Source organism: Carassius carassius, chromosome 43, assembly GCF_963082965.1.
Source record: "Carassius carassius chromosome 43, fCarCar2.1, whole genome shotgun sequence".
Lineage (NCBI taxonomy): Eukaryota > Metazoa > Chordata > Actinopteri > Cypriniformes > Cyprinidae > Carassius > Carassius carassius.
This window is the reverse complement of record NC_081797.1, coordinates 4258033-4269566: the sequence shown is the minus strand read 5'-3', so window position 1 is coordinate 4269566 and position 11534 is coordinate 4258033. Positions and strand designations below refer to the sequence as shown.

General features: G+C 35.8%; 1 protein-coding gene and 1 long non-coding RNA gene across 5 annotated transcripts in view; both read right to left on the bottom strand.

Moving 5' to 3' along the window:
• Positions 1 to 3131, bottom strand: part of LOC132124582 (uncharacterized) — an 83168-nt gene extending 80037 nt beyond the window's left edge. The window contains exons 1-3 of one of the 2 annotated variants that reach the window (XR_009426785.1): positions 2921 to 3131; positions 1770 to 1823; positions 1533 to 1638 (exon numbers count right to left, since the gene is read on the bottom strand). This is a non-coding gene — a long non-coding RNA (uncharacterized LOC132124582). The remainder of the gene's footprint in view (positions 1 to 1532; positions 1639 to 1769; positions 1824 to 2920) is intronic. The other variant, XR_009426784.1, reaches the window with a different exon arrangement.
• A 144-nt stretch (positions 3132 to 3275) lies between these two features.
• parvg (parvin, gamma) lies at positions 3276 to 11329 on the bottom strand. 3 transcript variants are annotated; one of them, XM_059535657.1, is made up of 13 exons: positions 10644 to 11327; positions 9684 to 9743; positions 9040 to 9107; positions 8754 to 8856; positions 7820 to 7960; positions 7620 to 7735; positions 6434 to 6489; positions 6298 to 6332; positions 6103 to 6164; positions 5946 to 6014; positions 4608 to 4709; positions 4154 to 4226; positions 3276 to 3756 (listed from the first exon to the last, which is right to left on the bottom strand). In XM_059535657.1, the coding sequence occupies exons 2-13, from the start codon at positions 9733 to 9735 to the stop codon at positions 3683 to 3685; spliced, it is 951 nt and encodes a 316-aa protein (XP_059391640.1). In that variant the 5' UTR covers positions 9736 to 9743; positions 10644 to 11327; the 3' UTR covers positions 3276 to 3682. The 3 variants fall into 3 exon arrangements, with proteins under 3 accessions (XP_059391640.1, XP_059391642.1, XP_059391643.1); XM_059535659.1 differs by lacking the exon at positions 9684 to 9743 and having other exon boundaries at positions 10644 to 11329; XM_059535660.1 differs by lacking the exons at positions 8754 to 8856; positions 9040 to 9107; positions 9684 to 9743; positions 10644 to 11327 and adding an exon at positions 8099 to 8230.
• Between the last annotated feature and the right edge of the window lie 205 nt (positions 11330 to 11534).

Sequence of the window (11534 nt, the reverse complement as noted above, 5' to 3'; positions counted from 1 at the left end):
ACATTACTGTCAAATCAGATTCTAAGCTTATGGCATTTTCATCAACCAATCATTTCTCCATGATTTTTGGATTTGGTCAATGACTCTAATGGGAATGTTCCAAAAACAACAAAAGACCAAGGAAAATCTAGGCCTACTTAGCTAATTTCCAGATTTCATCGAAAATAGAACAAGAGTGCTCAAGTCTAACATAAACTTATTTCACGTGTTAGCAATAAGTTTAGAATATGCCTGTTGGTTGGAGTCCACAACGCAGTTGTTGGCAGACAGCATCCCAATTACACTCATACAGGAGAACAGTGCCATCATGTCATCTTTGGACTGAAGTAGTTGGTGGTTCAGAAACGAGCTCAAGGTGGAGCTTATCAGATGAGATTACAAGAAGGAGATGTGATCTCTGATTTCAGCAGGTGTGAGTTTAATTATGGCGTCATTTGGCAGGAAAATTGACTGTGATTCATCATCTTTTCTAGAGAATATGGATACTCTGTTGAAGATGTTCGGGCACTGATAGGTCAGCATGAAATCACTGCCCACAGATTTCTGCAAAATTCACTCATTATTTACAAAGCTTGTACCCTGGTGTCTTTGATCAGGTCAGTTTGACATATTTTGTAAAAATAAAACCATTCCACAAAATTCTACTTATTTTCTTTGGCCACAATTATGAAAAATGCACAACCAAAAATGTGAAATTTGCAGATTCTGTGTGGGTTAAGGCATAACATGTCCAGGTCATATTTCACTTCTAAAATCAATAGCAATAAATAAGAAACCATATTTTACATAAAGAAAATGAAGCAAATTGCTAAGACAAATTAAATTTTTGCACTGCTTTTGTATTGCATGTCATTTTCATAAAAGTGAAACACATTTTACCTTCAAATTGCCTTTACCGTAATCCATCAGTATATTTTGCTTTTGAGTTTTCTGTTGTTATAATCATTACCAATAAATGATTGTAATTAAAATAAGCATAAATGAAAAGCAGTACAATAATCTTTATTATTTTTTAACTAGGCCTATATATATGTATATATATTTGTTTTATGATAAAGAGAACATCATGAAAATTAATTGTACAAAATAAAAGAAATCTAAATTCTTTAAATAAGCTTTGTTTTCTTTAGGCAAAATATAATTTCTTATTTTCCTTTTGACTATATTTGACGTTTTGTGAAAAATGTCTAGGATCCAGGAGGAGTTTGTATTTAGATTTCTATTTTAAACTCCACACAAAATCTGCACTAATAGTGACATTTTCTGATTGTCAGCCATACTAAGTAATTTGACTGAACTCGTATCAGGGATCGGCATTCAATGGATGGGTTTTAAACAACTTTTTGCCGCCCTCCAGGAGTCATTATTCAACCTTTAATCAACATGATGTTCTAGGAAACAAGGATCATTCCCATAATTGGATTCTCACCATTATGGAAGCTTGAATTGAAAGCCGAGATTTGCCGTTAAGTAATTGCAACTCTAAAGTCACCGCTGGAAAACCGTTTCACGTACAATAAATTAGTGTTTACCTAAAAAAGTCCAATGTTGCGCTCCAGTCTCTACATCAACAGTTGCCTTACTGTCAATCTTCACCTGTACGTATGGCTTTGTGACTTTTACCCCACAACAGGTGGTCTGGTAAACACACACAAACACAACTCTCATCATTGTTTCACAATGTACAATGTAGCATTATGTTATACTTTGTACAACACAGGAAAAATAAACTTTTAGAAAGTTGCAATGTTTGTTTGTGTTGTTCTTACCCACAGTTTGGCTTTCTCAATGAAGCATTATCTCCAGTAGACGCCTTTCTTGCTCTAGGCATGAGATGATTAGACATCAGCAGGGGGTTTCAGTCATACGTTGTTGGCGTCTATATTCACTTAAACCATACACTTCCTTCAGTAACCCCCTCACCAACCCCAGAAATCATCCCAGCACCGCAGGCCATTAGATGTTTCGGAGTGGACACAGAGGGTGAACTGCACAGGGATGGATATTTTCTGTCTCACAGGCTTATAATCAGAGCATTGTAGATTTCTAGACGGGGTGATGTCTAGTCACTCGGGGTCATTATGTAGGCTGCTTTTAAAATGAATAATGTGAGAATTTCCAGACATTGTGTCCATCTGTCTGTCCAAGCCACCTACAAATCTCTATTGCAATCTGCTTTCTTACCGCTCACCGTCCTACAGATTTCATTCATTTTTATGACACTAACACCCACGACAAGGGATAAGAAAGGCTGAAAAATTGCTGTTATGAATATAAACTAATAAAATACGAGCGTTAGGATGAAAAATGTCAGCCTCTTATTCGTTTTCTGCTCAGTAACAGCAATGGTAAAATAAATTACCCCAGCGCAATTCACCATTAAAAACCCATCAGAGCATCCATCTACCCGCACCTCGAATCCCGGCCCATTCGCTGAGAGGAGACCCTCTTAAAACGCCCATAATGCTTTTACCATTTAAATTAAATGGAAGTCATTCACCGTATCCAATTTTACAAAACATATATTAAGGAAATTAAATCACGGGGGTGGATGGAGAGTAGTCTCGGTTAGTCATTTCCTGTTGAGGTCAAGAATAATATGAGCTCGAGTTTGTCCAAAGTTTCTCCAAATAATGTGTTTGTAGTGGTCAACTGAAATTTGTTCACACGCTGACCAATATTTAACAAAATATTTAAGATTTTAGCAAAGGTTTCTAACTACAGAGCTTTGGAAAAGTACATTTTAGCTCAGGATTTCAACTGAAAAATAACAGACTTTCCTGAAGTAACGTTAAATGTATCACGTCACAGTTTGTTCCCAAGCGGTTGTATTGACGTCTTTTCGCGATTGAAACACTGAATAGGCGACTACATGAAAGTTTACACGTTTCAGTATGCTGTACTGTATCTTTTAATGTACCTTATAATGTTCATTCATGATTTTCATAACTAGATGAGCAAGCGATGATCGGTTCACGCGCTTCTTACTTCTGCTTCCGCTTGAACTGATGGAAGACTGTGTCTGTCTGTCACAGAGCGTCGAAATAAGTTTGAATTTTAAATATTTTTTTGTAACTACTTTTATAGCTTAGAATAGGGAATATAATAATATTTTTTATTTAAAATAAAAGTTTTTTTTTTTGCACATTCATTTCCCCTCTCCACAAACGGTTCTTCAGATTCAAAATAATAAAGCGCGTCACACAGGCGCGCGCGCACGTACACACAAATGAGTCGAGAAGTCTAATAAAGAAAAAGTTACATCGTCTCAGATCTGCTATATATGCCACTTTTATTTGAAAACAAGCTGCAAGTCAGCAGAAAACTGTTGAGCAATACATTAAGACTAATGCACATCTATCCAAAAGAAGAAAAAAAAACATGGAAAGTAGAAGAGTGAAAATATGACATTAAATTGAAGCTGTCAGCATCCAAAAGCTATTTCCATGATGAGATGAGTGGCCATGTCCTCTCATTTTCTCTCTGAAGCCTCTTCAATGGTTCAGACACACTCTTTACAATTGCTTTTAATGTGTTGTAACACTCAGAGAGCCAAAGTAATGTGACTGTCAATTCTGTGCCCTGATTTTTAGTCAGAAGAAAGATGCACATTTACAGTGAATTTGATTATTTAAAGCATTCTGAAAGTTTTTATTGAAATGAAATGTCTGGAGTTGCTAGATTATTTGTTTTTGTGCCTATTGAATAAGTAATACAGCACTTTCACAGTGGCTGGAACATCTTGGGAAACAATATCTGTGAGAGACATGAAAAATGAGCTTATTATTGAATGAACAACCAGACAGATCAGCAATCAATGCTAAGTGCTATTCTACACAAGTACACAAAAACAGCTTAAATATGGATTTTATTTCATGCAGTAGAGCACATATCCTGGATTGTTGTGTTTGATTGTGTTAAGCACTTTGAGAAAGTACTCTTTTAAAGGTGCTATACAAAACAAATGTATTATTATAATATAGTGGATCAAAACCTTTCATCAAAGTTTTCCTAAAACCAAAATGCGATCTTGTCTTAGGACAACAGATGGAAGGAAAATGATGCTGCCTAATAAGATTTGAGTTCCTCAAGTGGTTTTGTTTACAATGTACACACTCGACAACAAAGGTTTGGATTGTCCAAAAATAATTACCTTGAGGGTCAACTGACTGAACAGGAAGTCCTCGGTCTATGAGAAGATCCAATGCAAGCGTCACATTATGAAGCTGCATAGGTGAATAAACAAAAATGACAAAAAGATCAAAACATTTTTAAACAAACAACTAAATGTAATGTAAACCCCCAACACTGCATATTCTCTGGTAACCGTGAGATCATTAGTTTTGATTTCTGTCTTTTGCATTACCCTCGGTTTCTTAACATGGCTTATGCAGCTGTGCTGTCACATTCACAGTCATCCTAAGAGACGTTAATTATAAAATGGCGAGACATTTCCTAGAGGTGCTTGTGAAGTTGCACTGATGTAAAATCCTATAAGCCTGGATTAAATAGTGCTTATTGTTGTAAAGCGAAATGGAGCTCACTAACAACATGGTTCTCTTGTTTCAATGCAAATGCAAAATCTAAATATTTTCTCAGGTTCTTACCATTTCTGAGCTCCCGACAGGACAAAGGAAGAACTCACAGAGTGGAATGAAGAAGCCCTCCAACTGACCGATCAACAAGAGCAGAATCACTCCATCTGCAAACTAACAAAATCACATTATAAAATCATAAACATGAAACATGACATCAAAAACAAGCCCATAAAGGGCTTATATTGTCAAAAAATATATTTTTGTTATCATTTCATTCTAAAAAATCCATTTTTTGTTGACCTCTCGCATCAAAGCCCACCAACATATTTGGTTATAACTATTTTATATACTGTTTTCACTTGTAAACAGTGCTTGATCTGTGCATATTTCATCTGAATAAGGAGAGACTCACATCTTAATGACGTGCTTGTTTATTAAAAACATGCAGCTTTTGGCTTCACAAGACATATATTGATGGACTGGAGTTCTATGGATTACTTGTGGATTATTGTGATGTTTTTATCAGATGTTTGACTCTCATTCTGACGTTACCCATTCACTCCAAAGGATCCATTGGTGAGTGATGTAATTATACATTTCTCCAAATCCGATGAAGAAACGAACTCATCTACATCTACATTTTGAATGGCTTAAAGGTACAATTTGTAAGATATTTGCAGTAAAATGTCCAAAAACCACTAGGCTAGTGTTATATATTTTGTCCAGCTGATTACTAACAATATCTGTATATGATGTTTTCAACTACTTGTAAATCATGAAAAAATTTCCATTCTAAACAGTGACACGGGGCAGTGCAGCCGCCTGTCAATGACGTTAGTTACCCTTTGTTACCGCCTTTACTGACGTAGAAACCACAAGACAACAGTGTCGTGGACAAATGCGGAAGTAGCTTCCCGACAAACTTCAACTAGAAAGAGATGCCGATCTCACTTGTGTTTTACTCGACAGGGGAGTTGTTTTGATTCGTATCTTTACAGAAAACGTATGCTATTATAACGATCAACAAGATTAGTATTATGGGCCATAGACGCCAAACGCGGGGCATTGCATCTCTAGACCTACGCGAGGACGTGTCTGATTCATAGTCTGATCGCGTCTTTGCATTGGCTTTGTATGTAATCTACTTGCGCAAATCGTTGAACTCGCGTTTAATTCATGATTTATCTTTCCGTCTGATTGATGGCCATCAGCGGTTGGGTAGAAGACAACAAATCCCATCATTCCAAGCTCCTTCTTAGCGTCATCAAGCCACACGATTGTTATTGTTTTGATAGTGCGCCCTCTAGTGGCAGGTCCTACAAACTGTATCTTTAAGGCTAAGTAAATTTCAGTCGACCTACAGAAAAAAAAAATTAAACATAAGGCTTTTCAATTTTGTTTGCACACCTGTTTGTCGAGGTCGGTCACGTTCAATCCCAGAGATGACATGTTCTTATTCACAAAGTGCAAAATGGCCTGCATAGGAAAGAAAACTTAATGAAACTGTGGAAGATGTGTGTGTCAAAGGCTACATTTAGAGATATATCCCAAACTGGATCCCAACCTTTTTCACGGTCTCAATTTTGTGAGCCTCCAGCTTAAAGAGCTCATCAATGGGACATTCCTCTGCAAAGACAGTGCAAGAGAGAGATTAAGTAGCAAACGCTTTCTTCTTTATACGCCTCCACTATCTGTAAGGTACTGATGCTTATAAATATGGAAATGAAAAAGCTCAGAGTTCAGCCTCCGTCTGACTCACTGTTAGATTCTCTCTCTAGTGCTTCACTGGAATTACTGCGGAGACACACAGCAGAGCATGAAAACACTGGTTTGGACCGTGTCAGAGATTCAAAGTGCAGTTAAATGTTTAATAGGGAAGGAGGATCTTTACAGACCTTTGAAATGTGATGAATTCTGTCTGCTTGTCTGCCTTAACACCACTTTTTGTGACCTGTTTAACAAATTAGATTTTAATGAATGCTGACAACATGAATATTTAACTTCTGTAATGTAATTTAACTGCTCAGTGAATATTCAAAAATGAATAATGTGGGACTTGATTCCATTTGGATCTGACTGGATGATGGATATTAGGCTCCTATAATGTTGGTGGTTAATACAATTTTTAATGTTATCAGCTTTGATTACAGGAGCAGAAAAGTTATTTTATTTTATTTTTTTACATAAACAGATTTTTTTTTCCTTTTAATAAAATGCACATTATTTTTTCACACAATGTGAACTGTGAGAACTTTATAGTATTTTTTCAATATAATATGCATATAGATTTTTCAGATAATAAATTGTGAAAAAGTTATAACATCTTTTTTTCATTATAATTTTTCAAACAATATACAATGATTGTGGGAAAAAAATTAAGCAATTTTTCATTATAATATGCAGATGATTTTTTTTTGTTTTTTTAAATATTTTGCAATGATAAATTATAATTATCATTATTTATTTATTTTTTCAAAAATCTGGATTGATGAATTGGTAAAAATTAGACATATTTTTTTCTTTTTAATACGCATATTGATTTCTTTTTTTTAAATATACATTGATGAATTGTAAAAAAAAATATATATATATATATATATATGTATATATATATATATATTAAATCAATTTTTTCATTATGATATGCTTGGTAATTTTTTTAAATAATATGAGGTCATAAATTGTGAGAAATAATGAAAACAGCCATTTTTCAAAAATGATGCAGTAATGAGTTGGTCAATATAATATGCACATTATTATGTTTTTTATAATTTGCAATGAGTCATATTTTTCCATAATAATTAATGTAAATTTTTCAAATAACATGTAGTAACAAACAATGAAATGTTATGAAAACATGCAGTCATTTTTTTCATTATAATATACATAGTTTTTTTTTCAAATATGCAATAACGAATTGAGAAAATACATGAAAATAATTGCTCTTTATAACATGCATATTCATTTTTTTAAATTATGAATTATTGTGAATTATGAAAACAATCTGTGTTCATTATATGCATCTTAATATTTAAAATAATATTCTTTAATATTCAAATAAGTTCAATATTAATCAATCACCTCACACTGGATGACCTCCACACTGACGTTTGGGGGCAGGACCAGATCAGGTTGGAAACGCCTCGCAATAGCAACCAGAAGATGCAATGTAGCCAACAGGTCTCTGCTGTGAATGACTGACAGATTTGGGTGGGAGAACAGTGGGTATGCTTATAAATATGTAAATAGGTCAGTGACAATAGCTGATCTGATTGGCTTACGTTTAACGTTCCATTTGACCGTTTCCTCGTTCATCTCTAAGGTCTCATTGAGAGCTGTCAGGATCACCTCTAGTTTTCGTACCTGTGCATCAGTGCTCAACGCGATCTCCTCTACATGTACATGAACATCTGCTAACCTGCCTGGGATCAAAACATACACAGGCGTGACAACGTGATTGTATAGAGGGTGACCTTTCACCTTTAAAAAAAGTCTCAATTTTTTATGACAATTCAACAATAGTTTACCTAAAAATGAAAATTTGCCGAGGATTTACTCACCCTCAGGTTTTCCAAGATGTAGATGAGTTTGTTTCTTCATCGGAACAGATAGCATTACATCAGTTCCTTACCAATGAATCCTCTGCAGTGAATGGGTGCCGTCAGAATTAGAGTCCAAACAGCTGATAAAAACATCACAATAATCCAAAATAATCCACACCACTCCAGTCCATCAAATAATGTCTTGTGATGTGAAAAGTTGTGTTTGTTAAAAACAAATGCATCAAGATGCTTTTAACTTCAAAATGTTGCTTCCTAAAAACTGACTGACAGAAGCGACAGTGTAAGGTTAAAATGCCTTGATGTATTTCTTTATTAGAAACACACAGCTTTTTCCTTTACAAGACATTAACTGATATACTAGAGTGGTGTGGATTACTTGTGGATTATTGCGATGATTTTATCAGCTGTTTGGACTCTCATTCTGACGACACCCATTCACTGCAGAGGATCCATTGTTGACCAAGTGATGCAATGCTACATTTCTCTAAATCTAATGAAGAAACAAACTCGTCTACATCTTGGATGGCCTGAGAGTAATACAATTATAGCATGTTTTCATTTTTGGGGTGAAATATTCCTTGAAGTATATACAGTATGTGAGCTTCACCCAATGTGCATGTTAATAATTTTGTTGCTTTGACATGATTCTTACGTAACAGGTGATGAAAGACGAGTCCATCATAGAGGTCTTCCTCCAGTGATCGCACCACAATGTGTTCAACTTTCAGAGTTTTGTTGATCCATTCCACCAAAACCTGCCACAAAGCACCAGAGAAAACAGATATTCAGACCCTACTCAGGAAATTATGTTCTCCTTGAGACCACATGGTTAGTTAGTAGAGTAGAATCAGAATCAGAAACCAAATCAGAAACCACCCAGGTTAACAAACCTGAGCATTAGCTTATGCAATACCACCCTAAAAAGTTAAGTATCTCACCTCTTTAAGTTTGTTGAGTTTGGGGTCATTTAAAGATGTCGACTGAATGATCATTTTTCTCTCTCCTCCTTAAAATCAAAAATAAAATGTCATTTACCACTTATTTACTTTCATCTATGAGTCTGTCCTTCATAAATGAGTATGACTGCATACTAATTCACATACTATATTAATTATATAGTATAGAAGATTAGGATTAGTGTCTCCAGAATCAACTGTACATTTTTTATGTAACAAAAATAAAATAAAATGTAATATCAAAATAATTTTCTGATTGGCTGCTCACTGTTTAAAGTACATTTGTTCAAAATATAGGCCCATTTCTACTAAAAATATATATATTTAATTATAATTAAAATATTACATAAAAAATTAGGGCTCTAATTATTTCCAGTTCATTCATTATACTAGAAATGAGAGATCAAGTTGAGTGTATTGCATTGTGGGATATAGCCTACTGTTCTGTTTAGTGTGCTCTAGTTGTATATAGGCCTAGTACACATAATGGCATATCTAGACAAGACAGATATGTTTATATATTCTCCCAAAACTAGTGAACATACTGTAGCCAAACGTATTAGCTTTCGAAGTACATACATAAGTTAGCTTATGTCATGATGACGTGAGTAATGAGTATCGCTCACCCTGACGACTGCATAGTTCGCCCTTTTCCTCTTCAGCTCCACGGTCTGCCATTCATTTGACTGTTTCAAAACATAGTTTGTGTCAAAAAGTGAACTTTATTAATAGTTTCACTCAGCAGACATTTGATTTCTGGCGCTTCTGTTTGAAAACCAAGTGATGTTCGAGTTCTGTCTGCGTGTTTGCGTCCTGAGGGGATTTCAAGGGCGCGATTCATCTCGAGGTTTTGTTTTCGAACGGACATTTTTATGGCTATGATGAAGTACGGCGAACCGGAGCCGACTACAAACGTCAAAACAAAAGAACGGAGATCTGCACAACACACAGCAGACGTCTGCACTGATCTGAACGGAGGACAAAACACGGAGCTCGGAGATTTCTGCCTTCCTGCATCACACACGCCAGCCCACATTGACATAACACAGACTGACGGAAAAAACATAAAGCTCTCTGACAACAAAAACATGCTGCGCGAGAGAAAAACAAGATCTCAGCCAGTGTCTTCCGATTTAGAGCAATAGTTGGCCCAGAAGTGAAAAGTCTAGCATTTCAAAAATATATCTACAGTATGGAACACAAAATGCAATGGTGACCATGACCTTTAAGCTTCACAAAGCACATAAATGCATCATAATTCTCGTTTTAGAGTAAACTGTTGCTTTAAATGTGAAGCAATGAGGTACATTCAAGAGCATATTGAAACTTCACAGATTTAGAGTTTAAGATCTCAATAATGTCTCAAACTATGCTCAGATATAAAAAAAAAATCTTAATACAAACTTCTTCAAAAAAAAATGTTCTGAAATATGCTATTCAAGTTAGCTTTACAATTCATGTTCATCGACAATTGTTTCGATTTTGATCCTCCAAAACAATTCTAGGAGAAACCTAAAACAGAAAGTCTACTGAGATGCTATGAAAGAGCAATACAGTACAGCCATGTTTGCTGTCAAAACTTTCACCTCAGCTCTCGCCACACGTCTGGAGAAATCACTCTTCTTTCCGATGAAATGTCATCCAAATGGTCCAGACACCTTTTTTACAAGGGTCGAGTAACTACAACACAACCGACCATCTTTCTGAATCGACTTTAAACAAAAACAAGAACTCATATACGGGTGAGGCCTGTTTTAAACGCCAACCAGGAAGTGGTAAGGCACCACATCCTCTTTTGTTGTATTTTGCAGAAGCACAGATCAAAGTGTCAAACAGTGCAGCAAACACACAGGACCCTGTAACAAGGCTGTACGGGGGTCTAAACATTATATTTGAGTCAGTAACAGACAATAACGTTAGTGATCTGGTGTTTCCTCTCTTCAAATAACACGCTCAAGGTTTGAGAGCAACAATTGCATATATTTTCCACCCTCTCTTACTGTGATGGAGAGAACGCCTCCCTTTGACTAGAAAAACCAGAGGTAATTTGGGCCGGAGGGTTACCAAGGTTACCATCCCAATGAATTCCACCCATTAAACGCATGTTTGAATCCAGAACAAACAACTGGAGAAAAAAAAGCCCCTCAGAGGTGCATCTGAAAACAACAGGATTATTTAGCTCCAGACTCATCCATCTGTGGATGTGTTTACATTCTGCGTCATCCTGAGAGATACAATCATACTGGAAACTACAGTTTGCGTAGTACCCAAAGAAAATCTGAATGGTGTTTGCTCATGCAAAACTGTTGTCACACATTGCAAGGGTGTTTGGAGTCTTTAAATGATGCTGCGCGGTTGCATAGGAGTTTTGTTATGTGGTTGCTTAGTGTTGCAAGTTGGTTGCCAGGATGTTGCTGTAGGGTCCCTTAACATATTTGCTTCTGTATGCAGTTGATAACACAGTCTATAATAATAAC